The following is a 27385-nucleotide window of genomic DNA, read 5'->3' as shown; positions in this document are numbered from 1 at the left end:
ACCTGTTGGGAACATCATAAAATTAATTTATTTATATAAGTTGCTTATTTAGAAGAGCTAGATATAAATCTTAGTCTGAGTCATATATAGAGTTTTGCATCTAATAGAACAGGAGAGTTTTACCTCTAATGCAGTAGATACAAACATGGAGTTTGTAAGTAAACTGGGCTCTATGAAACTGAAAACGATACTATGCAACATGTGACATATTTCATGTCTAGTTTCTCAAACTCTTAACTTTATAATAACTCCTAGAAATATTTAAAACAACATAATTGTTGCTCACCGAATTTATAGTCTGCTGAATCCGTTACTTGATACTAAAATTGTTTGCTCTTTAACATTGATATTATGAATGCATTTATCAAGTTAAAGAAAATAAAGAGAAATTCTTACCCCTTAGTGTGTTCTATAATTTTACAGGTAATATCTTCTCGCCTATGGGGGTAAATGCTTTTAACGTATTATAAAAGTATTTTCTTCTTATTGCTGCTTCCATACCTTTTTCTTTTAAACTGCTAGGCTGTTCATGTCCTGAGGTTATATTAGTATCCCAGAGCCACATCAATTAAATAAAAACAGCACTTAAAATAAATGAAATAAATAAATAAAAAATTATATATATATTAAAAAAAAAAATAATCTGTGAGTTGCTGCCATTTGCAGGACATGCAGTGTTGCATAGACCTCTATTAGTTGTCATATAAGTTATAATTCTACATTCATAAAAACTTATGAATATTTACTTAAACATTTCATATTTCAATGCCATCACATGTTTTCAGTATTTTTATTTAGTGATCTCACAAACCATAGTTTTTATTTAGAATTATATTCTAAATGCACACATGTAATACATACAAGTAATTGGTGAGGTTGGTAAGCACCAGTTGTAGAATGTTTTAAAACCTCAGGGACAAACAAATGATTCATCAAGCCCATTACTCTCTGAGGTCAATAAAATGAGTACTATTCTATTTGGCAATACTAATGTTAATAGCTAGGGCAAAACAGAAGGGAATCTCAATGTATCATACCTTTATATATATATTACTATTGAAATACAGTAAATTATAACTAATTTGAGGGGTTTACACCAACGGATCAACCTGTTCATTCTATTGGTTTTAAAGATGGTGACACAAGTGCAACGGAGAGTTGTGATGAAGTTCCTATGGAGCTGTATACGGCTTTCCAGCACACCCCTACAACACTTACCCTCACTGCTACTAGAGTAACGAAGGTGAATGACAAAAAGAGGAAGAAAAGTGGTGAAAAGGAGCAGAGCTCTACCAAATCTAAGAAGGCAAGTATAATAAGCAATTGTTTTATATGTGCCATACTGCCTTTTTACCTTCTTTTAAGGGTTTATCCATATGTACAATCTGGACAATTTAATTGAAATAAACGTTACAAAAACATTTTGAGAAAAGAAAAAAGTAATTGTGTATTCCCATGCCATAGATTTGCCCAAATGGCTCTGGGTTTCTTTGGCAGTTTGTTGCTAGGCTGGTTTTTGGCCAGTACAGGGAATACAGTACACTTCAATGATAAATCTGACCAACCTGCAAGTGGCTCCTACAAGTTGCTGTACTCTGAAAGAGGAAGGGAATTCCCAGGTATGTCCTTAATTATCCTTGAAGTCACAAGTCTTTTACTGGTCTATGACCAGTGCAGGTAAATTTGAAGTTCACACTTCTGTGCCTTCTTTTAGTATAGCTTTGTACTTCCCAGTCATTTCCTTCGGCAATGGGACAAATCCAGGACATGGAACCTGAACCTACCCCTCCACCTCACACATGCACTCTCGAAGGTGGTACTTCCGTGGCCCAAAGTTGGGTGGATTAGACTTGTGCATCTTTGTCTCTTCCTCCACTTGCAAAGTCTCTTCAGTCTTTTCCAATATATTCTTAATGTGCTGCAAAATTTCCGTGTTGGTTTTCTCTCCACTGTCTAAATAAAATTTTAGAACAGGTGACGGAGTCATGTTTTTGAACATTACAATCTGTACAAAATGGATTCTTATATTAGATTTGTTGTTAAAGAACACAAACTTCCTGGCGCCCTCCCCTAGTTCTCTGTGCGTGCTATAATTCACGGTCATGACCTTCACGTTGGTCTTGAACACGATGTCTCCGCTCGATAAATACTGCAGAGTCCTGCGAATCGGGGATCAGCCCCTCATCGGCATGGCTGCGGCCTATCCATCTGTACTACAAATTATCTGGGTTGTTTGTTTTTTAAATAATGGTCACTAATCCCCAAGACAAGCATACATACATTAACAAAAGATTATCAAACTTGTCAAACGTAGGAAATCTGTACTAAAAACTTCCCAGAACTGAAATACCACTGTGACATGTGGTTCAGTGGCCAAAGATACAGCAGTTATACTTGCCTAATGCTTTTCCTGCAGTCCCCGCAACAATCTCTCTTTCGCTACTGGTGTGTCGATCTCAAGGAGCCCAATTTAGTGCTGCACTCTCATGTATGTTGCAGCCATCATTGATAATATCCTGTGGTGAGCAAGACAATAAATGTATGTGGGAACTGACAAAACCAACAAAAACACTTTCTTCCACAATTGGTTTGGGTTGTCCATTAAGGGTCATACGTATAATTGTGACGTGGGACAGAGATTGGACAAAACTCTTGAGTAATGACTTGCTCAGTTCTTCATGTTAAAAGTTGCACTGTCTGTAATGAGGTGTTCTTTTGTTTAAAGGGTAATCCAGACTCCTGGCTCACGGTGCCTAGAGAGATATCGGCTAAGCCTCACTGATGATGCCTAACAAGGCTGAAACGATAGTCTGGGGTTGCTGTGTCTTTCGTGCAGAGGGAACTTGCTGGCATTTCGGATCTGGACTGCCCGTATGGGTGGGACCAGTCTGTTATGCTTCAGATACCGGTATGTTCTCTCTGTAATGGCACAAGATGAGCTAAAACCAGCTTGAGTTCTGAGCGGGGACCCACCGAAGGGCAGGCTATTTCAGCTGCTGTCCGTTCTCAGAATACTCTTGCGACTTGTTTTTTGCTCTCCATATATAAAGAAACATTTTTGAAAATTCTTAATAATTAATTTGGAATTTTAGTGAAATAACAACAACTACTACTACTACTACTACGTGGGGCCTGGGTATTGCAAAATGTGGCAGTGGGCAAAGCATCTGTTGCCGCACCCTACCATTTCCCATCACCCAAAAACTAAGTACATAGGAGGGGCCCTATTCAAGCTCCAAGTTTTTTGGTACCTGTGCCGTGCATAAAGGTTCCCGCTACAAGGATCCAGAAGTAATTCAAAGAAACAAAGCTCCAGCACTTGGTAACTTAAGACTCATTGTATGTTTTATTCAGATTTATCACTGTTGTATACCTTTTGTATAATGCACTTTATTATGGCTTGGTAAAGACACATATTGTGTTGAAACGTTGCCTGTCATTTGGGATGGCGGAATTAAACACACATTGCATCTGAAATTATCGAGTGCTGGGACTTTGTTTCTTTGAATTTCCCATCACCTATCAGTTGTGATGGCAGCTGAAAACTGGCTTTTGCAAAAAACAATTTTATTATTCTTTTTTATAAATCTTCTCTTTTCATAAAAGTACAACCGTGATGCAGTTCCTGGCAGGTGGATACTAGAGCACCCAGGAAATAATTCCTTTTGGGTTGAAGCTCACAAATGTGAAAATAAATTAAATATTGTAGCAGTAGTCACTTCCACAGGACAGGCCCTTTTAAATGACCATTTAATCAATCCCCCTCCAAGAAATACATTTTTCATAGTGGGCAATCTTTAAAACTTTTAGAACTTACACAGTTCTGATGTAAGCATTAAAATTGCACAAATACAACATCGTTATTAAAACTTTGGTAACTGTAGCCTATTTCTCGTTTCATCTGTTTTCAAATGTACTTTTCAGGGGCCCGTAAGAAAGCCCCTTTAAAGACACAACATGGAATAAAAACCTTTGACACATTGCTAAACTATATCTTAACTTTCCCCAGGCCTTCCGTGAAGGTTCAAGAAAATCATCTCGTGTTAAGGTATGTAGGTTTTTTTTTGTTGTTGTTTGTTTTTTTTCCCCTTAACGTTTTTTTTTTTTTTTTTATTTGCCTAAGGACTTGATAAACTTGGCTTAGTTCCTGGAGGAAGCCCAGAAATAATCAAATTTTCCACCCTAATTTAGAGAGATCTATGTAGTTGACACTGCATGCTGCAAGATGCACAACTTATCATAGTTATACGTGCTTTTCTTAATTTGGCACCGTTCCCTGCCATCCTCCCCTTTCTTATCCCCCATAAACCCTTAATAACACTGTGAAATGTTTGCAGCATGTTGAGACTCCTTCCATTACACAAATTCAGTACTGTTATCTTGCATTACTATGCATTTGGTGATTAGTGGACATTAGACCATCTTCATTTAGTAACTACCATTAAGATGTGAAGGATTTACTGACCAAGTTAAAGCAAAGCTGTATTCCTAATACAAAAGTATTTCTCTGCCACCCCCTTCCAATGTTCATGTAAAGGGTAAAAGTAAAAAAAAAAGAAACCCTCTTTTTACAAACTCCTTATTCCAGCACCAAGGTCCCATGGCTCTGCTTCCATCTCTGCTTCCACTAACCTCGGCGTTGAGGGGGAACCTAATGCGCAGCAAACGCATTGGGGACTTTAAAGATGATAAAATAGTACACCCCAAGTGAATGCACACAGATGATACCCAATATAATTTATGAACTTCAAGTTGGACAGAGAAGCAAAAAAATAATAAGAAAACCACAGTGCTTTCTCTGTATATATTTTTAAATGCATAAATGTGTATGTGTATATATATATATATACACACACAGAAAGCACGGTGTTATTTTTCTTATATAAGAAAAAATAGTTTTAATTATATATGTTTTAGATTGCAGCATTAAGGGGACAGGGCACTGCTTCAGTGAGATGTAGTGATCTGATTACATATAGTGTACCTTTAATGCTTTACATTATTTACTTTTTCCATTCTCATCGAGACTTCTTTGTATTTTTCTTTTTATGTGTATTGGTTGAATTTGATTATTTTAGGTGTCAGGAATGTGCACCTTTTAAATTTGTTTTATGGTTTTCTAAAAAGCAAATTAAAAGGCTGGAGCTTGTAACTAAAGCTCATATGCATTAAAAAAGGTTTTAAAATTGATGTCAAAATGCAGTCAGTGTTCTTGAGATTTGTAACAGAAATGGGATAATATTCTGTTAGGGTTCCGCTCCTGAAATTGATCCTTCTGACAATTCCGCTTATGGATGGGAGAATAAAATCAAAACTTGGATGGACCACTATGAAGAAGCCAACAATAACCAATATAGTGAAGGAGTTCAAAGAGAGGCACAGAAGATTGCTCTGAGACTGAGCTGTGAAAATGACAAGAAGGAACAGATTGGGAAGTCTAACTTCAGCACCAGCAACCTGATATTTAAACCACCAGTAGAGGTGGGTTTATTATTTTATTATTTATATAGCGCCATCAGATTCCATAGTGCTTATTCACTCCAGTTTCGTATTTGTGAGATGGCTGCTATTTAGATCTTGACAAGAAGTAATATGGCAGGGCTCTACAAATCCCATGTTGCCATGATCATTAGGAATTTCTTCCTGGCGCCTGGGATTTGCTGGACCGTTCCCTCTGAGGTGGCTGGCTAGCTGAGGGAGCATGGAGGCGTGTGTGCCGCTGAAATGTAAACAGGCGGTGAGGGAGTTGTTATCTTCCAGCCATTCTTGCTCTGCTCCCTCGTTTGCACTTTTGTGATGCAGTGTGCCATAATAAGATGTCACTCCTGCACATGCATCACTATAATGCACGCGAGGGAGCAGAGCAAGAAGAGCTTGAAGACTTTAGCAGCCACACTAGACATCAGAGAAAAGACCCACTCAAAATGCTGTGCGAAACAGCATCTCCTCAAAGAGATACATTGAAATGATGCATCTCTATAGGGAATGGGATCAATGAGATGGTAAGCATCTTAAGTGGCCGTCTGAGTGACTGCCACTAGAGGCGTTGCTAGACGGCAATGTAAACGCTGCTTTTTCTATTAAAGGGTAGTTGTTACATTGAAAAGTCTGCAGGGATTTGCTATAAACACCAGTGCCACTACATTAATCTGTAGTGGTTCTGTTGACTAGTGTCCCTTTAAGAATTTTTGTCATTTAAAAAACAAACAAAAAAAAAAAACACCTGGCTCCTAGATTCAAAGCAAATGTGGTAAGCCTTGCAATAAGGCATATCTGTTAGCTGTGCGCTTGGTGCACACACCCTTTTCAGACTTTCATCGCCTGCAGGGACCTGTATTGTTAGTGGCACCACCCACCTAGCCATCCCACTTCAAACAGCTTAAATGTCTATCAATATTTGGAGGTATGCTGTCTGCACTTAAATATTTAGTTATTTTCTCTTAAATGTTTGGCCATATTCATGTTGCTGGAGTCACATCACAGCTTTGTCAAGGAGTAGAATATTCACAGGTAGCAAAGAAGATCATTTTCAATTGATTGTGTTATAAAACCAAAAATAATTTTTGTTTCCAAAGTTTTTTTTAAAAGAAGCTTGATGTTAAATGATGTATATTATTGCATGTTGAGTGTTTATACTTCTGGTATAATCTTTTCTACAGAGCTTCTTACAAAAGAACAAAAAAATCCTGAAAGCTGCCAAAGATCTTCTTCCTGAAACTCTTATTATTGAGTACAGGGGGAAGTTTATGCTTAGAGAACAATTTGAGGCAAATGGATATTTCTTTAAAAGGTATGGACCTTGTGTTTACTACTGAATTGAAGTGCATCAGTAATCTTGAATGTTATTGTTTAGAGTAGTTTGTGCAATTGTAGTCCTTTTTTTTTTAATTCTTTATTTTTGGTGTGCAAGAAAGATACCATAAGCCTCGATGTGCCACAACAGTTTTACGGTTCCCTGGTGTTTAGCTTTCTTCCCCATCCTGTGATATCGTAGTTGGGGTTGGTGATAGGGCTTTTAGGGTGAATATATAGCTTTTTTAGGCTTGTAGTCCTTTTTTGTGGTGTTATCAGTTTGTTTTTTAGTTTTTATAAGTGCCATGGCTTTGTGTTTTAGGAATAACATATCTACATTGGTACTTCAGATCCACAGCCTGATATGCATTTCCTAGAACTTCACATTTTTGTAGCTGAGATTGTTTGATCGTGTGTAATCATGGTTTCTTGCACTTTTTACTTGTTCCTTTTCCCTCTAAGCTAACAGTCCAATATCTTTAACACTTAACATATTTTCTTTAATGATGACCTGTTACTTATTTGTTTCCTTTTATTTAGGCCGTATCCATTTGTTTTATTTTATTCAAAATTTCATGGGCTCGAGATGTGTGTTGATGCAAGGACATTTGGTAATGAAGCTCGATTTATAAGACGTTCTTGTACTCCTAATGCTGAGGTATGTTGGGTGTATGTAATTATATTGTCATTGCTGTGTACTTTAAAGGACCGCTATAGACACCCAGACCACTTCAGCTAAATGAAGTGGTATGGGTGCCAGGTCCCCCTAGGTTTAACCCTGCAGCTGAAAACATAGCAGTTTCAGAGGAACTGCTATGTTTACACTGCAGGGTTAATCCAGCCTCTAGTGGCTGTCTCCCTAACTGCCACTAGAGGCCGCTTCCGTGATTTACATTGAGTAAATAGCACTTATTTGATGCTGGACATCCTCAAGGAGACCCGCGTCAAATAAGATCCCCATAGGAAAGCATTGAGTAATGCTTTCCCATTTACGGGTTCGAATGCGCACGCCTCTAGCTGCGCATTCGGTTCCACTCGGGAGCTGACGTGAGCAGGGAAGGAGAGGTCACCGGCGCTGGATTAAGCCAAGTGGCTGAAGGGGTTTTAACCACTTCAGTGCCGGGGGGGGAGGGGGGGGGGAGGCGCAGGCGCACTCAAAAGAGCCTTAAATGCTAGGAAAACGGGTTTGTTTTCCTGGCAGTATAGGATCCCTTTAAGTCAATCATATTTGAAGTAAATTCTCCATTATAATAGTGTAATACTAGATTAATTTGGGCATGCGTAACTAGGAAAATAATTCAATTCATGTAGATATGTTTAAACAATGTAGCATATTGGGAATCCTCCTGGGTACCAATTGATATATTTTTAGAAAATGCAGAGGAAAACTTAGTGACAGAGCCTCCTAGTGGTCATATTTTGAATTGTACAGTGGGGGGAGGTTTGTTTGTATTTTTTGTTGTATGAACATACTTTTTGCATTTGCTAACTCACACCTTCTTTCACAATGCCCTTATCTAAACTCTAGGTACGACACATTATTGAAGAAGGAACCATTCATCTATATATTTACTCGACTGCAAGCATTCCAAAAGGAACAGAGATCACCATTGCTTTTGATTTTGATTATGCAAATTGGTGAGTCTTCACATATAAAGATAATAGAATATGGAGCTCATTTAACAAATTAGACATAAAAAGCATGTTATCTCTAATTAGTGACAGTTGGCAAACATGAAATTTTATTAATTTTATAGTAGTATTCTGGTGGGACTGTGATCATAGCAGCCCCCACCCATGCAGATATTTTGTATACAATTGTATGGGTTTTTCCCATTTGTAATCACTAGTTTGATTATTTTATTCTTAAAGGAATTCTCACTTAAACACAGTGGTTGTTGGAATAATATTTTTTTTTTTTTTTTTTAATCATATTATGCTTTCAGTAAATACAAGGTAGATTGTGCGTGCCTAAGAGAAAATCCTGAATGCCCCGTTCTCAGATGCAGTTCAGAACCTACAGAAAATCTCAGCAGTGGTTACGAAACAAGAAGAAAAAAGGGGAAGAAAGAAAAGGAGCTTTCCAAAGAAAAAGAGTGTCAAAACCAGAATCTTATTACAGACGCTGAAGGAACAATTAACAAACTGAAAACACCAGATAACAAGCAGAGAAAGCTTTCCCCCTTAAGACTATCGATATCTAATAACCAGGTAAAAGTTGCATATTTATTTTATCAGACTACCTTATCAGCATGTTTTCTCTCCCTACTTTTATTTATTTATTTGTGTGTGTGATACCTATGTTACTTTTTGCTAGACTATAAGGTGAGGTTTTATTCAGAACAAAATAATTTGAAAGTGCAACATCAACTTATATTCTATTTGGTATTTTTTTTTTTTCCTCACACATATCTTGCCACTGGGATTCTGCTTTCCCAAGTATCTTTAAAGTAGGAGTTCAAGATGTCATTGTGTGTTAAAGTCTCCCCCGCTGCAGTGTAACACATTGACATTACATGTTCCTTGAAACACTACTTGGAGTCAAGCTGATTGCCTTAAAATGGTCCTAAATCAAGGGATGCTGTTGCAAAGCATTCAGTATCCCCATAAATGTAACAAATGTGCTGTAAAATGAATTTTGCAGATGTAAGTCTGCAATTGTAATGGCAAGGTATCCCTCTGGAAGATACTTTAAAATAAATGTGAGAAATGGGCTTCATTGAGGTTGGGAAAATTTGGCCTCACTAGTTCTAGTGTGCCTGCTATAGTAAAGCAATTATGTAAATCCAGTGTGTTTTTATATTCTATATTGCACATTGAAAATACTAATTGGTTGGTCTATATACCTTCTGTGTTGTAATGGGGGTTGGTGATGGGTTGGCTTGTAATGCAGGGTGAAATAAGCTCTTAAAGCAGGGAGAGTGCAACCATCTGCAGGCAAAGAAAATTAAAAGAACATGGATGATTGCAAAGCGAGAGGGCAATGACTAAAATGAAGATGGAAGTGCCTAGAGAAATTAATGCACTGGTGATTGAGGGAGTCTGAATAATTGCATTATTGAATGCCCAGATGTTGTAATCTGGGAAATTAAAGTTGAGGCTAATGAAGAGAGGGCTGAGTGTGCACTTATATTTAGGCAAATATGATCATTTGAATAGTATTACAGCGTTTGGTATTCAGGGTATGGTATGTTATTTAGTTGTTTTAGGGGCGGGTTGTTTGTTTTTTTAAGGACCTTTACTAAACCACGGTTATCTCCCTGATTAAAAATGAGATTATATATATATGTTAGCATGTCAATCGTATTGTAATCAAGCAATATTGTTCAAAATATTGGTATAAAAGGTTGTGTATGCATCACAAAAATTTTTTTCTTTTAATATATTTTTCAAAACATTAAACTGAATTGATATGTGATGCATCAAGGGCTTTACTTACACCGAGGTGCTATACACAACCTGTGCCCATCCATGTAAACATATATTCCTGAATCTGGTATGAAAGGAAATGAGTATTGATAACATTTAGTTGCTTTTCCTTGTTTTCGGCAACAGTACCCAGTTTACCTCAACATCAATAAAATTCAGGTAAATTCTTGCTATAAAGTAAAAAAAAAAAAAAAGACGGGTTTAGTTGACGTAGGGTGAAAATAGATGATCAAAATGCCTGTCAAGTTGGGAAATGTTGTTGCTTGTCATGTAATTGACATATAAGCACCAATGATTTCTGTGAAGTAGAATAGTAAATAGGCTGGTATATCGCTTATAGTGGTCATATCCCACAGTTAGTGGTTCTGGAGAGCTTCTATAAAGCAGTAATTTCCATCTTTCAGGAGCCAGATTTTATTGATGATATAGAAGAAAAAACTCCTATTAGCAATGAAGTAGAAATGGAATCTGAGGAGCAGATTGCAGAAAGGAAAAGGAAGATGGTAAGTCGGGAAGATGGTGACTAGATTAAATAGTCGCTTGTCCTGCGTGACATCTCTTCCCATGCTCACTGTTGCTTCCTCTTAGGCTATAGAAACAGATCATATAGTAATGGCTTCCTATTTGCATTGTTCTTTCATAAAAGGCTTACTTCGTATGCTTATTCCGCCTGGTTTTCAATTTGCCTTTTTGCTGATTTTATAAAATAGCTCAATTGTAATGTAAAAACATACATTTGCTTAGTCTCATTGCTTTCATGGTTCTATTCTGCTCATAAATATTGCTAGATACAAAGGTGCTTTTGTGTGTTTCTTTCATTTGAATTATTTTTTTTTTTTGGTATGCTGCTAATTTGCCTGTAATAATAGTGCACATTGTTTCTCTTGAATTGCAAAAACAGGTTTATAGTAGAACACTTTTTTTTTTTATATATATATATTTATTAACAGTGGGATTTTAGTTGTACATTCTACTGAAATCTTACATGCAGTCTGGGTGAACTTTCAAAATTAAGGTTACAAGGAATTCATCCCACCACTACCTGCATCTGTATAAAAGTGAAATTAGCTTGACATATAGCCACTTTAGACTTGTGCACAAATCCCATTCAGCTTTGATTTCTGAACAAGTCTAAAAGTGTGTGCAGCCTTTAGAATACAACATTTAGAAGCAGTGCTATTGCATTAAAAATAGATTTAGCTTTTTGTATATAACGTTCAAACCTACACCGGTCAGACACATTAAAACCACGGACCTGTAAGGTGAGTCACGTTGAATATATCGTTATAATAGCACCTTCCAGGGGTGGGATATATTAGACCACAAGTGAACAGCAAAAAGATCTGAGTGAAATAGTGATGGCTAGGCGACTGGGTCAGAGCATCTCCAGAATGGCAAGTTTTGTGGAGTGTGCCTGGTATGCAGTGGCTGGTACCTATCAGAAGTGATGCAAGGAAGGACAGCTGGTCTAATGGTATATGGGCTCCCAAGAGATTGTTACAGTGGTGTTCCCTGATGGGAGTGACCTCTTTCAGCAGGATAATGCACCATGTCACACTGCAAAAATTGTTCAGGAATGGTCATGATGACAGTTCCTGAGGCCTTGGCCTCTGTTTCCCAGATCACAATCAAATTGAGCATCTGTGGAAAGTGCTGGAACAAAAAATCTGATCCATGCAGTCCACACCTTGCAACTTGCAGGACTTAAAGCTGGGCTGTCCAACCTGCGGCCCCCCAGATGTTGCTAAACTACAACTCCCATGATTCCCTGGATATCTGTTTAATTGAAAGAATCATGGGAGTTGTAGTTCAGCATCATCTGGGGGGGGGGGGGGGAGAGAGGGGGCGCACAGGTTGGACAGCCCTGACTTAAAGGATCTCTTGCTAATGTCATGCTGTCAGATGCCACAGGACAGTTTCAGAGGTCTTGCGGAGTCCATGCCTTGATGTTTTAGAGCTGTTTTGGCAACATGAGGGGGACCTATACTATATTAGGCAGATGGTTTTAATGTTGCTGCTCAGTGTATATGACTTATTGTCTGATTTCAAACCACTCTATATGCTGCATTAACCTGTTCACTACTAAGTAAAATATTATAAAACATCATACAATTTAAAGGAACACTATAGGGTCAGGAACACAAACCTGTATTCCTGGCCCTATAGTTTTAAAGCCACCATCTAGCCACCCTGTCCCCCTCGTGCCTCCATAAATATAGCAAAATCTTACTTTTATTCAAGCCTGAAGCTGTAGCTCTGCATGCTGTTTGCCTCAGAAAAACAAGCTGTCTGGTGGCCGATCCAATCACAATTCTTCTCCATAGGATTGGCTGAGACTGTCAAGGAGGCAGATAAGGGGCAGAGCCAGCACAATTCAAACACAGCCCTGGCCAATCAGCATCTCCTCATAGAGATTAATGGAATCCATGAATCTCTATGGGGAAAGTTCAGTGTATGCATGCAGAGGGAGGAGATACTGAATGTTTGAATGCATTTTAGGCAGCCATGACCCAGGAAGGATCTCTAACAGCCATCTGAGGAGTAGCCAGTGAAGTTATCACTAGGCTGTAATGTAAACGTTGCATTTTCTCTGAAAAGACAGTGTTTACAGCAAAAAGCCTGAAGGTAAGGATTCTACTCACCAGAACAAATTCAATAAGCTGTAGTTTCTCTGGTAACTATAGTGTCCCTTGAAAGGATCACTATAGTGTCAGGAAAACAAACTCGTTTTCATGACACTATACAACCCTTAGGTGCCCCCTCCCTTGGCGTTGAAGGGGTTAAACCCCCTTCAGTTACTTACTTTAATCCTGTGCCGGGCTCCCTCGGCGCTGGTGACCTCTCCTCCCACTCCGACATCTGCTCCCGAGTGGAGCGGAATGCACATGTGCGGCAAGAGCCGCGCACCCATTCAAACAGCCCAAAGGAAAGCATTTCTCAATATGCTGGCATTATGGGAGGTGTAGTCCAAAACATCTGGAGTGCCGAAGGTTGCCTATGCCTGTTATATAGTATCCTAAATTTTGCAATATTTCTGTACAGGCTCTGAACGCTAACTGGTGGAGATATACCTACTTTACGACTGCCCTTATCCGATGTTCAATGGTTCATTATGGCATCTCTTCGGATGTAGTGATTTATAAAAAATAAAAATACTGCTCTCAGAACACTTAAAGGGACACTATAGATGATTGTAGTTCTGGTGAGTATAGTCAGTCCCTGTAGGCTTTTTGCAGTAAACCCTGTCTTTCAGAGAAAATGCAGTGTTTACATTACAGCCTAGTGGTACCTCCACTGGCAACTCCTCAGATGGCTTCTAGAGGTTCTTCCTGGGGCTGTACTGCACAGTGTATTACTGACATTAAGTTTCTCCACCCTCTGCGTGCACACACTGAACTTTACTCGTAGAGATGCATTGATTCAATTAATCTCAAAGAGGAGGTGCTAATTGGCCAGGGCTGTGTTTGGCTTGTGCTGGCTCTGCACCTGATCTGCCTCCTTGACAGTGTCAGCCAAGCCAATGCTTTCCTATAGGAAAGCATTGTGATTGGCTGAGATCTCTTTAGTAGATATGGTAATGTTTCCATTCCCCTGAGTAAAGCACACCTCTTATGGATGTCTCTCCTGAAACAGTCATCAAAACAAAATACTAAGCCCTCAGTGAATACTATCCTAGCAACCTACTTTTCTACCCTACCCTTACCTTTTGTGTCACTGTCACTATACCCTACTCCCTCTAGCATGTAAGCTCATTGCGCAGAGCCTTGAATCCCTCTGTTCCTGTGTGTCCAACTTATCTGGATACAAATACGTGTCTGTTAGTCCACCCATTGTACAGCGCTACAGAACTTGTTGTCTCTTTATAAATAATCACCATTAGAGGAGCGTCCCTATGTGGAAGCATTTGGTTGGCTGACATCACCAATCTTGAATGTTCCTTTAATATATCCTAATAATGCTGTAAGGTTCCCTGTAGATTAAAAGACACCTAATTATCTTTGCCTTCCTCAAATCCTGATGGATTATATGAAAATTCTCTTTTGAGCATGGCCTTCTTCATCTGCGTCATGAACTATATTTATAATAAAATACAGCTGCTTTGAATCTCTGTAGTGTACTAGATTTGCTCAGAGACCTCCCTCACATTGGCTACTAGCAAAGCAACCAAAACCATTATTTTTATTTTGTTTCATATAGTCTGTGGATGACAGCTATTTTTGTGAAGCGATGGCAATTTGTGGCAATGTTTCCATTTATGCTGTGCTCAGTCAAAATTGTTCAGGGTCTGTTAAGTGATGTTAATAATGTTTTTTTTTTGTTTTTGTTTTTTTTTATAATTCTAACTACTGAATAAGACTTTTTGTTATCCTGTGCATATTATTAACCACCATGTAGTAAAAGTAAGTGAGATATTGTAATAATCAAACCCCGCCTTTTTTTTTTTTATATATATATATATATATATATATATATATATATAATTTTTTTTTTGTTGTTTATTTATTTATTTTCAGGTTTACTTGTGATGTAAGCACATGCTCAATCATGCAAAGTTTGGCGTGTATGCTAAATATCTCTGTAGTGTTGTAGTAGATACATACTTTGTCTGATGGTCATTGTGTGTAGACAAAGAAGCAGTGTTACTCACTAAAGTGAGAATTGCAGGGAATTCATGCATCAAATTTAAGGCAAAAATAGCTTAAAGTGGCTCTTCCTCCTTAAACTTGCCTTTCACCTATTGTTTCCACTTCTCTTTCAGAATCTAGCCTGAAATGTTTTAAATCTTACAATATGATTTAGCCTGTTTCTTTAAACAAAAAAAGTGCAATTGTTTCACATGTCATAGCACTGTATGCAAATGTTTGATCATTATAAGCTTGCAGACGCTGTCATGGCTAAGCAAGCCTGTTTGTTACTCTTTTATTGCACACTAAAATAAAGAAATAAAAAAAAAAAAACACAAGTAGGGACTACTGTCTTATGTTTTTTCCTACACTTTGTAATCTTGTCAAAGGGTGGATCTTCAGGCAAGCTTCACCTTTTGTCAGCTAGACAAAAGAAGAGGAACTTGCTTTAATCTCCACCCTTTTGTCACAGTTGTCAAGTGTATGAAAAATATATAAGACAATATAGTCCCTACGTTGTCTTATGTTTCTAAGTGAAATGGATCAGAAACTAAAGATTCTGAAAGCGGAGAGAAACTGTAACAATGAGAGAGAGGTTACATTGCAGGTGTAGGTGGAGTTTTTAAAATTTGGTTATTTTGGTCTAACGTTTAAAAATTCTCCCTTTTAATTCTAACCATGATAGTTTCAGTGCATCAAGTGCCAGAAAGCATTACAAAATACCAACCTGGACATTTTCAGGCTCAGTGTGTTGAACATGTTGGCACTCAATTGAAAAATCTATATATGTATGTACAGTCATGGGGAAAAAGTACACCCCCTTTGGATTTTATGCTTTTACATAGCAATATATTATCATATGTCTCTTAACAGGTGTTAAATTCTGCAAATACAACCTCAAATGGACAACTCCGCATAACATATTTAACCACATTATTAATTATTTAACAAAAATAAAGCCAAAATAGAGAAGCCATGTGTGAAAAGCAATTACATTGTATGATTCAATAACTTGTAAAACCACCTATAGGGGCCTTAACTTGAAGTAATTGTTTTACATATGACTTTATACGTCTCACTTCGTTGTGGAGGCATTTTGGCCCACTTTTCTTTAATACGTTGCTTCAGTTCATTGAGGTTTACTGGCAATTATTTCTGCACAGCTCTTTTATGGTCCTGCCACAGCATTTCAATCGGGTTGAGGTCTGGATTTTGACTGAACCATTGCGCAACACCTTGGTTCTTTTAATTTTTTGACATTCTGTTGTAGATTTGCTGGGGTGCTTGGAGCCATTGTCCTCTTGCTTAATACTATTTCTGCCTAGCTTTAGCAGTAGGACAGATGGCCTCACAGTTTAGTCTAGAATGCTTTATTCATTTTTTTTTATTTTTTTTTTGCACTTAATGACAAAATAGACTTTTGAAAGATAATGTCAAAACATAGTACAATTCGTATAACTGCCTTGCATAGATTACAATAGAGCATAATCATTCATGTAAAAGCGTTCACAGCTTGGATTACAGGGGGGTAGCCATAATAACCACATTAAACAATATATATATTTTTTTAAAACTTTTCCAACTTGTTACTGTATCAAAGCAGAAAGGTCATAGTATTGACATTCAACAACTTTCCCAGAATAGGATCTTAAACCCCTGGGTCAGAGCTATCTTTTATGAGGGGAACCATGGTGTACTTTTGCCTAATCGAACCCAACCCAAGTCTGAGTGTACTTAATGTATCTTTTGCTGACTGCGAATGTGATCTCTTCCATTTGTCTTTATGTATTCTACTTTATGTATCCATTCCCTGATTGTGGGTGTGATTGCCTTTTTCCATAAAGCCGGCCAGGATAAGCAGAGTGGCTGTTGTGAGTAGGTGAATTATTAATTTGGCTGTAGGAGCTTTAATGTTGGGAATGGGTGCAGAGAACAGAATGTATTCAGGGCAAAAAGGGATTTTCGAGGAGGTGATTGATCATTGTGTGTATGCGTTTCCAGAACTTTTGGATCTCTGGACAGAACCACCATATATGTGTCGTATGCGCCTTGGTCTGGTGACATCTCAAACACTCATCCAAAGCAGTGCCATGTATTTTATGGATTTTTGCGGGTGTATAGTGCCAATGCACAATGAGTTTAGTTACTTTCTTGTAGAATGCTTTTATATGCAGAGGAGTTCATGGTCGACTGCAAGGTTCCCAGGTTTTGTGGCTGCACAACAAGCCCAACATTTCTGGAAATTTTACATATCTGACAAAGACATTAGCAGAAGATCCTTTAAGCGCTGCAAATTGTGTGGTGGGGCCTCCATGTATTGGATTTTGTTGTTCCAGCACATGCCACTGATGCTCAATTGGATTGTGATCTAAGAAATTTGGAGGCCAAGGCAACCCCTTGAATTCTTTGTCATGTTCTTCAAACCATCCCTGAACAATCTGTGCAGGGTGAATTGTCCTGCTGAAAGAGACCACATCCATTGGGGAATACCATTGCCATGAATGGATGTACATGATCTACAACAATCTCTAGGTAGGTTGTATGTGTCAAAGTAACATCCACATGAATGCCAGGACCCCAGTTTTCTCAGCAGAACATTGCCCAGAGCATAACCCTGCCTCCACCGGCCTTTCTTCTTCCCATTGTGCATCCTACCGCTATCTTTCCCAGGTAAACACATACTTGGACAACCAGCTGATCTTATTCTATTGGTCTAATTCTGACTTTCACATCTCCTTTGAAGGAGCTTTCGGCTGTGGACAGAGGTCATCAGGGGCACTCTGACTGGTCTGCAGCTTCACCGCAAACTGTGATGCACTGTGTGTTCTAACGCCTTTCTGTCATGGCCAGCATTACATTTTTCATTCATTTGAGCTGCAGTAGGTTTTATGTGTATGACTAGATGGACTAGCCTTTGGTCCCCATGTGCGCCTTGGGTGCCCATGACTCTGACTCTTGTTCATCAGTTATTCTTCCAAGCACCACTTTTAGTCTGTACCAACCACTGCATACAAGTAACATCCCAAAAGTCTTGCTGTTTTGGAGATGCGTTGACCCAGTCGTCTAGCTATCACTATTTGGCCCACATCAAAGTCACTCAGGTCTTTTCGCTTGCACATTTTTGCTGCTTCCAACACATCATTTCAGCTTAGGTTCAGTCAAGCACTCTTCATGGATTAGTTAACTGCCAACATATTTCATCTTTGGCACTTTTGTATTTGCAGGGGGTGTTCAAGAGTGCAGGTTTATTTATTTATATTTTTAAAGAAAATATTAAACATGCACTCTGTAAAGGAATTTTACATTTTTGTATGTCTTTTATTTGATTTTTTTGCTTCATCTCTATTCTAATTTTGAGATAAACAATGCGTAATGCGTGCTCATGTTGCCCCAATGGAAATCAGTTAGCTGAACTCGTAATTTGATTCAGACTGAAAATTGTTTTGTCCCAGAGTGGAGAAAAATCAATGGCTGATTATCTTTAAAATCTGATTGTGTTTTTTTTTTTGGTTTGTTTTTGTTTTTTTAAATTAAAATGCTTTTGAATGAAAAACCTGTCTATAGTTTTGTACTTATATTATAGTATCTAAGTTATCCAGCATAAAATAGGGATTTGTTATGTAGCATGAGGCTGTATTCATGCCATATTTACATTTTTGGTAAATTCCATTAATCCAAGTTAATCAAACTTGTGTCTGCAGAGATAACACACACTTTTTCACAGCAAAAAGTACTTATTCTAAGTCCGTTAGCACAATGAACACCTTGCTTTATAAAGTTACTCCAGGCACCATGACCACTTAAGTGACTTGATATTTTATATTATTATATTTCACAATTTATTTTATGAGATGCTTGCATTTTTTTTACTAGACAAGAGAAGAAAGGAAAATGGAAGCTATTCTTCAAGCTTTTGCAAGGCTGGAAAAGCGAGAGAAACGAAGAGAGCAGGCATTAGAAAGGATCAGTACAACTAAACCTGATATTAAAATTGAAGCAAAAGACTTGCAAATCCTCAGTGAATCTGAACTACCACAGGTACGTTATGTATATTATTGTTTTTGTGATGCTTTTATATTCCATGGCACTGTAGAATGAGACTACTAAATAAAACACCTAAATGACAGGCAATGCAGGGGTGTGGATGTTTATTTTTTATAAAGTCCACTTGTCCAAGGGAATAAATAATCCTAATTTACTTGTCGGTGATGAAAAATGTATCTAGGATAGTTTTCTACGTGAGACTTATTATATTTCAAAGTTGATCCATCATGAAGTAGCATGAGGCTATATATTCATGCAATATTTTACATTTTAGGTAAATTCAGTTGATCAAAGGTAATTTAGCTTGTATCTGCAGAAGTAACATGCACTTTTTCTTGTCCATCATAACAATCTACATTTAATGACGCAAAACAATTTCAATTACAAAGATTGGAGCCTTTGCCGAGAACCCTGGACATTTCCAGAACTATATGCTAAACTTTGAATTTCCAGAAATTAAATCTGGTCTGCGTGTGTGCTGGCTGAATGTGCAGTGTGTAAAACTCTGTTTATCCTCCTTTCTGCTTGGCTTCTTTCAAAGGGTTGTGGGGGGCTACAATTCCTGATTATCTGATGGGGGATTCACGCTCCCTTGGTGTCTAGCGGGGGATTTTTTTTTTAATTCTTTATTTTTGTAGTGCATAGTTTAGTTAACAAGCTCACAGTGACCTTTTTAAATGAAAATATACATTGAGGTTGAGGGCAAGATTGGCGTAAAATGTCAACAGTTCAGCACTTTTTGTTTTTTAAATAACATGGAAAAACAATGATGAAAACGGTACAGTGCCTATAAATGATAATAGAACGAGGTTTGTTATAGCGATTACATGTCATAGGCACTTATATTGAATGCCACTGTTAATAACAAGCTTAGTCAAATATAGGCTAGTAGACAACAGTATTATGTAGTGGAACATGCTAAACTAGATATGTGTATATAGCCAAATTAGTTGCGCTTAAGGTTAGAAGTGTAAAGCTGTGCATTAGTAAAGCTAGGAGCGTTTATGCTTAAGGTACCAGTTGCACGTATTTAAGTGTAGAGATAAACCAACAGTTTCACCGCCAGTTTTAAACCAGCTTGGAGTACCACCTTAAATAGGACCAGCCAGTGAAGTAATACAGATGCAGGTGCGGTAAACACACACAAAATGTCATTGCCAAAAAAGAGAACTTTGCAAGGGGTGAAAACAACGGCATATCATATGTTGTCACATTACGTTTAGCCAGTGTGTAGAGGGCAGTTCTTGCGATATGAGGCATGGTGAGAAAGTCCAGTTAGTGCGAGAAATGCCTAAAAACATAAAGGTTAGACAGCTGCAGTATATGTGCGTATGTATAACCCCGTTAGGTTGGCCTGTGTGGGACATGTATGGAAGTCCCAGCAGTGGCAACTGTTGTCCGTGGTTAGTCCCGTAATGGCCAAGGCTGGGAAGTATGAGTCCCGTGTGTTGAGGGCGAAGGTGGTTGTAGCACTTGGATGGGTCTGTTGGGCGTCCTTCCAGCCCCAGGCCAGTTGATAGGCTAGCACCTTCGTGCCACGGACTTGGGGGCTCCTGAGGTCCCAGTCCTCCCCTCTGGGGGGGTAGGTAGGAGGTTGTGGAGGTTGGTAGCCGCACGTGGACAGTGCCGTGGGGTTCTGCCCCTGGTGGCCCTTGGCCTAGGTGATCTTAGTGTGAGGCGGTGCATGTGATTTGGAGTCATGAATGAACGAAGGGGGCCCACTCACCATCTGGTTCTCAGCCTCCGGTCGGCCTCCTGATGTTGGGGCTTTACTGCTTCTTGTTGTGCCTCCAGCTTGGCCCAGAAGCCGGTGAAGAGTTTGTCCAGCCTCCTTTGGGTGATCTGTGCTGAGTTTAGAGGCTCCGGCTCGGGGTGCTGGGAGTTTGCTCCTTGCATGGTAAGCTGGGCCATCATTTTGTTTGATTCTGCTGTGGCGGTATCTTAGTCAGTTAGGGTTATAAGAGTCGCTTGGTGCCAGGTACAGGCTAGGAAGGACCAGGATAACCCCTGCCGGTCCAGAGGGGGAGGAGGGGAGAACAGGGCTGTGTTGCAAGCTTGGGAGGGCACTAGGTCGCATAGAGCGGGGGATCAGCCGCCTCACTCGTCCGGCGATGTTGCTAGGCCACACTCCCGACACCCTCGATGGACGCTCTGTGTACCCTTTGTTTAGGCGTTTGTGTGGGTCCTGGCTGGCTGGCGTGCAGTTAATCAGACTGTGTGGGCAGATTGAGCTCGGAGCTCACACGAGGCACGTCCAGCCGCCATGAAGTCCAGGCCCCGCCCCCCCAGCGGGGGATTTTTAGAGCTGATTGGAATGTAACGTCTGTTGCACTTTCTTTCTTAGAATCTCTTTTATCTAACCTCTGTTTGAATGGAAAGACTAAGTTGTATGTAGAATAAGTAAACAAAAGCTATTGGTGCCCATATGTGTAGACACTATGAAAAGGACATTGTAGGCACTTCAACTTTTCTCATTAAAGTGGTCCTTCCATTTTTTAAATGGCTTTTATTTTATTTGTAATGCTAAACCAGAGTCTCAGATAGCCCATACCCTCAGTGCTACTTGCACAAATGAGGAAGCATTAGCCTGAGCAGCAGTGGGAAGCTGTGATTGGCTGAGTATTTCAGCTGACCTCTTTCAGTCTATGACAGCGCCCATTGTTTGTAAGAATTGGTATGGCTAGAATGAAGTGTCTATTCTCTTCCATAGCCATTTCTCCAGTGGAGGGGCTGGGCTATGGGTGGCCAGGGATACTTATTTGTTTTTAAACTTCTTCAACGTGGCAGGGGACTCTAGGCACTAAAACCACTATAGGCTTCAATTTAATATATTTTGCAAATGATTTATCTGCAATATTCCCGTATACTTTATTAGTGACTTATTAAATAACTTGGAAACTTTTCTAACCGTATTGAATAATTTGGATAGCTTAAATCGAAGCATTAGATATAGGGTTTAGAGTGCCTACAAGGTCCCTTTTAAATAGAGCATTTTTAGCTTTAGCAAAGACATTTGTCTTTTATATAGTTCTAAGTGCAGCAAGTGTAGTAATTCAAAGGGAAACTAGCCAATTCAAGTGGAATGAGACTCTCTTCTAATTTAAAGCTGCCTTGTCACCATTTAGAGTATTTGCATAATTTGCAGACACTCCTGGTGGTGACTGGGTGCGGTGGCCTAGGGGTGCAACAGAGTTGTTTTATACTTATCTAATGCTGTCTCAGCAGGCGACACCATTTCTGATCTTCAGCTCCTGGTGTTTCATCTGCCAAGAGCCTACGTCAGTGCTGTATTCTTGTGAGACTGGGGGAGCCTCTATTGATATTTTCTTGAGATGAACTCTAGCAACGCCTGTGAGAACTGACAAAACCCAGCGGTGGTAGCTCTGCCTTTTGTCAAGTTTTGTCAACTTAAGGCCTTACCTTAAAAAGTAGTCCGTACTTTGTCTTATGATGATGTCTTTTGAATGTGACATTTTAATCTTTGAACTTTGAACTGAAGACATTTTTTTTTTTTTTTAATGAAATAATTACCTAGAAAGTATTTTGAGCATTTCATGACGTATAAAAAGCTGAATTGGTTTATTCTCCAGCCTTTCTCACTACTAAAATTATGTGCTCTAGGAACCTGTGAAAGAGGAGCCTGTCAGCAAACCTACACCTGCCAAAATAAATCGCACGAAGCAGCGAAAAAGTTTTACAAGAAGCAGAACCCACATTGGACAGCAGCGTAGACGCCATAGAACAGTTAGCACTTGTTCAGATATTCAGCCATCTTCTCCAGATGTTGAAATTACACCACAGCATGCTGAACCTGAAAACTGTGCTCTTGCAGAAGAACATATCAATGAAAATGCTGATACACCAGTGGATACTGAAGAAGTTAAAGAAATTGAATCACCTATCCACAACAAATGTTCTGTAAAGTACCCTAAAACTAAAAAGGTATGTTTTCATGGTAAGCCATCCATCCTATGTGATCTTCTATGGTGTGATAAACGTAGTTTTATCATGTATGACTTGGGACATTAATTCTGTTACAGACATGGTGCTTTACTTCAAGCACAATTAAAGGAAGAAGAAAAAAAATGATATTATAATTTATTTTTATTTCTGATCTATATGGATTTTCAAAATTGCAACAAAATGCTAGCATTCTCAGTTCCACAAGGTTGCATTTGTTTCAGCTAGCTCTTTGCTCAGGGCTCCAGCTAAAATATCTCAGATTTACAAGTTGGACAATTTAGTTTTTTCTCTCTCCGGTCAGTAAAAATAGTTACTTAAGGTGGATAATAACCTGTAGACCACAGAGTGTACTTGGAAACTAACAACAAGCCAAATTTACCTATCCTGTTTAAATACTTTTTAGATTATGTTTATTAAGTTGCAAAATGCAAATGGATATTTTTAGAAAACACAAATGTAATAATGTAAATATCATTAGGGTTTTTTCTAGGGTAATTTGTCGACGACTAAGGTTAAATGTCCAGTGACACGCAGTTCATTTTAACTTCATTTAGGCAAAAAGCTATTTACTTAAGATACATGTCACTGGAAAAGACCTTTTGAAGTGAAACATAAAATAACCAAGAATATGTTTGATATAAAGAATGCCTTTTTAGTTCTTATTCTAGACATTCAGAAAAATTGTCACTGTGTTGCAGTTTGAGATAAATATAAAATATATATTATTATGTTTTAGTCATGGAATTTATCCAATTCCTGTTATGCAATTTAAAGTCACATAAACTGACACTTGTATAAAATGTTACTGATGGCATGCTTTGCTACGTGTTTCCCTTTTGAGCGTGTATCTTATGAATAATACATACATTGCCATTCTGTTTGCAGTCTTGCGTAAGCACTTGTGTGGCACTTCAAAAATGGAAGGACACTCTTGTTACAGTATGTATCAAAGGCAGTTTCGTGACTTTATTTCCCCACACAAGTATTTAATCCAGAATGTGTAAAATCTACTGGAAGATGAAAAAAGTGTAGAACAAAATATTCCTTTTAATAAATTTAAGTTATTTAGCATTTTATTTTTATCTCCTTTCTGCTTTGTAATAGTTAATTTTTTTTCCTTGCTATGGTGAACATCTACTTGGTATGCACTAGTTTGCCAACTTAAATACCTGTGGTTCCCATATTGTGGAGTTTTTACCACTCTAGATATTTTGGCATCATGAACACTTTTGTTCTTTAAAGGGACATTATAGTCGCCAAATCATATTTAGCTGAATGAAGCAGTTTTTGTGTATAGATCATGCCCCTGCAGTCTCATTGCTCAATTCTCTGCTGTTTAGAATTTAAATCACATTTGGTTTTTTTATGCAGCAATTGATGCACCTATGTTTCCCAAGAGATCTATCTCTTCAAATCACGTAGAAGTCCCATATGTATATCATATATTGTGAATTTTACTTAAAAGCAATAGGAATTAGAGACATTGCCAAATTGATATCAATCCACTTTTAGGAAATATGTTAGATTAAAGCGTTAGGGACAAATTGTTTATTCATTTGTAAAGTCGTCCTTTCTATTACATATTTAGGATAGACATGTTAATTTTCCAGGCGCAGACAGTGCTTTAAACATTTTTTTTTATATAATATTTACTTAACTAGGTATTGTTACCACCAGTTATAAAATCAGACGTTTTCTTTTGAAATATGAATAGTATGGGGGTTATCACATTTAAATACTATACAACATTACTGTGCCATGTATGTTATGGTTATTTAGCCACATGTTTTTATGTGGCCTTTGTATAGCATTCTAGAAGTTTAATAGAGCATTTGAAACAAACGTTACATAAACAGTACATGTTAACTGTGTTGTCTGCTTTTTGTCACACGGTATAAGACTAGTCTGCACAATACGATCCTTCAATATCTAGTCATGGCAATTTGTAATGGTATGTCGGAGTATAAGTAACTTGTGCATATATAAGTCATGTCTCTTATTGACATTCCTGTGCTAATGAATTTGTTTCAAATGTAGGCAGTGCTGATCAAAGAAGCTAAATAAAATGTCAAGTGACCCCCTCCACCCACTCATATGCATACAGTGCAGCACATGACTGGTTTAGTTAAAACAAAAACAGAACAATAAGGCAATTATAATATTTGGGAGATAAACCATAAGACATTTTGTTTATTTGTTTAGCACTTGGTAAATGAATGGTTAAATGAAAAGCATGAGAAGCCTGGGAAAACTGGAGAGACTTTCCTGGAAAGACCTCTGCGCATAACCACTGACCCGGAAGTCCTTGCAACTCAGTTGAATTCCCTCCCTGGACTAATTTACAGTCCCCATACATACACCACTCCAAAGCATTATATCCGATTTACATCGCCATTCCTTTCTGAGAAGAAAAAGAAAAAGGATGAAGAGACTGTTTCGAGTTGTTGTAAAAAGGTATCTGAACTAATTTTTATTTGGAAAATGCATGGTCTCTGATAAACACATGAGTCATGGTTATGTAAAATGTATCTTAAGCGCTGTCGTTCTTCTTGTCTTACCTTAGTTTAGACATATGTATGTATATGTTCTGTGGTGAACTGAAACGTCAATTTTAAAAAGGCAATCACTGAAAAAAAAGCAGTTTTATTTTTATACCATTCTAAGTCCCTTGAGTGCTGTTCTTTGGAATTGAGAGATATTATAATGTTTTATTATTTGTATTTTTTTGTAATAGCCCAATCTTTTTATTGAGACTGCTAACATCTAAACATATGTTAGTTAACCCCTTCAGGACGGAGTCAATAGTGCACGTTCTGATCAAAACAAAATGTAAACAAAAACTGGAATTTGCGCTATATGTCTGTTCAACCGTAGTTCCCCTCTTTCAAATTATATGCACCCACACTTATAATAAATCATTTTGTTCAGGAGAAACAGGGCTTTAATCTATCATTAACTATTCATATATGGAACATAATTTATTATGAATAAAATAAAAAAAAAAGGTGAGAAAATAAGATTTTTTTTTAAATTTGTATTTCCGTCTGCCATTTTAGCTGTGAATGTCATAATACTGTTAGGTTTTACTGCAAAAAAAATGCGCATATTTGTAATCAGCGATGTCTCACGAGTACAACAGTACCCCCCATTAACAGGTTTTATTGTGTTTTGGAAAGTTACAGGGTCAAATATAGAACGTTCCATTTTCAAATTGAAATTTTCCAGATTAGTAATGTTACCTTTGAGACGGTGTGGTAGCCCAGGAAAGAGAATTACCCCCATAATGGCATACCATTTGAAAAATTAGACAAGCCAAGGTATTGAAAGTGGGGTATGTTTAGTCTTTTTTAGTAGCCACTTAGTCACAAACACTGGGCAAAATTAGCGTTCATATTTGTTTTTGTGTGAAAAAAGCAAAAAACTAATATTTGGCCAGTGTTTGTGACTAAGTGGCTACTAAGAAAGACTGGACATACCCCACTTGCAATACCTCGGGTTGTCTACTTTTGCAAATGGTATGCCATCATGGGGGTAATTCTCATTCCTGGGCTACCATACGCTCTCAAAGGCAACATAACCAATCTGGCAAATTTCAATGTGAAAAAAATGAAATGCAAGCCTTATATGTGACTCTCTAACTTTCCAAAACACCATAAAACCTGTACATGGGGGGTACTGTTATTCTCGGGAGACTTCACTAAACACAAATATTAGTGTTTTAAAACCGTAAAACATATTACAACAATAATATAGACCATAAAAGTGCCGTTCGCTTGTAAAAAATGCGAAAAACGTCACTTTTACTTAAAATATCATTGTTGTAATACAATTTACCAGTTTGAAACACTAATATTTGAGTTCAGTGAAGTCTCCCGAGTAAAACAGTACCCCCTATGTACAGGTTTTATGGTGTCTTGGAGAGTTACAGGGTCAAATATAGTGCTTGCGAATTAAATTCTCTGCACTTTCTCCCTGTGTTGTCAGGCATGTCAATCAAATTTTAATTAATCAAATCACATAATTACGTTAAAAGATTATTTAAATATACACGTAGAATTTTAATATATATGCATTTATAGGTATTTAAATTCTATATACTATTCTATATAAATTCTATATAAATTCTATATATAAATTCTGTATACTAATGTAATCTTTTCTGTAATTATATGTATTTATCTATATATATATATATATATATATATATTTGCGGTTATTTGTATTTTATACAACGATAGATATATATAGAATGTCATTCTAAGTGTATTTTGTTACCGATATATATATATTAATAACAAAATACAGTTAGAATGAAATTACATATGCATATATAATTTATATTTTTTGTTTCAATATTTTATTTATTTATTTTATTATTTTATTTATTTATTATTTTAATTATACGTATTTATATATAATATATATATGTACATCTATTATATATATAATATATACATATTATATATATGTAACGTCATTCTAAGTGTATTTTAATATTAATTTATATACTTATATTAATATTAAAATACACG

At 37.6% G+C, this 27385-nt stretch overlaps 2 protein-coding genes across 8 annotated transcripts in view; one reads left to right on the top strand and one right to left on the bottom strand.

The window, feature by feature from the left end:
* The window catches only part of KMT2E (lysine methyltransferase 2E (inactive)), a 69693-nt gene that overhangs the window by 24594 nt on the left and 17714 nt on the right, over positions 1-27385 (top strand). For 4 of the 7 annotated variants that reach the window (XM_063448134.1, XM_063448131.1, XM_063448132.1 and 1 more), the window contains 12 exons: positions 1134-1306; positions 4010-4048; positions 5251-5481; positions 6660-6790; positions 7333-7450; positions 8321-8430; positions 8739-9003; positions 10626-10724; positions 18720-18884; positions 22512-22832; positions 23739-23792; positions 25056-25307. In XM_063448134.1, coding sequence (XP_063304204.1) covers positions 1134-1306; positions 4010-4048; positions 5251-5481; positions 6660-6790; positions 7333-7450; positions 8321-8430; positions 8739-9003; positions 10626-10724; positions 18720-18884; positions 22512-22832; positions 23739-23792; positions 25056-25307 — 1958 coding nt within the window. The remainder of the gene's footprint in view (positions 1-1133; positions 1307-4009; positions 4049-5250; positions 5482-6659; positions 6791-7332; positions 7451-8320; positions 8431-8738; positions 9004-10625; positions 10725-18719; positions 18885-22511; positions 22833-23738; positions 23793-25055; positions 25308-27385) is intronic. The other 3 variants (XM_063448137.1, XM_063448133.1, XM_063448135.1) reach the window with 2 other exon arrangements.
* LOC134601023 (small ribosomal subunit protein mS25-like) lies at positions 1781-2115 on the bottom strand. The gene has a single exon (XM_063445437.1). The coding sequence runs from the start codon at positions 2102-2104 to the stop codon at positions 1781-1783; it is 324 nt and encodes a 107-aa protein (XP_063301507.1). The 5' UTR covers positions 2105-2115.

Source organism: Pelobates fuscus, chromosome 3, assembly GCF_036172605.1.
Source record: "Pelobates fuscus isolate aPelFus1 chromosome 3, aPelFus1.pri, whole genome shotgun sequence".
Classification (NCBI taxonomy): domain Eukaryota; kingdom Metazoa; phylum Chordata; class Amphibia; order Anura; family Pelobatidae; genus Pelobates; species Pelobates fuscus.
The sequence above is the reverse complement of the archived record's forward strand: the minus strand, read 5'-3'. Positions and strand labels throughout refer to the sequence as shown.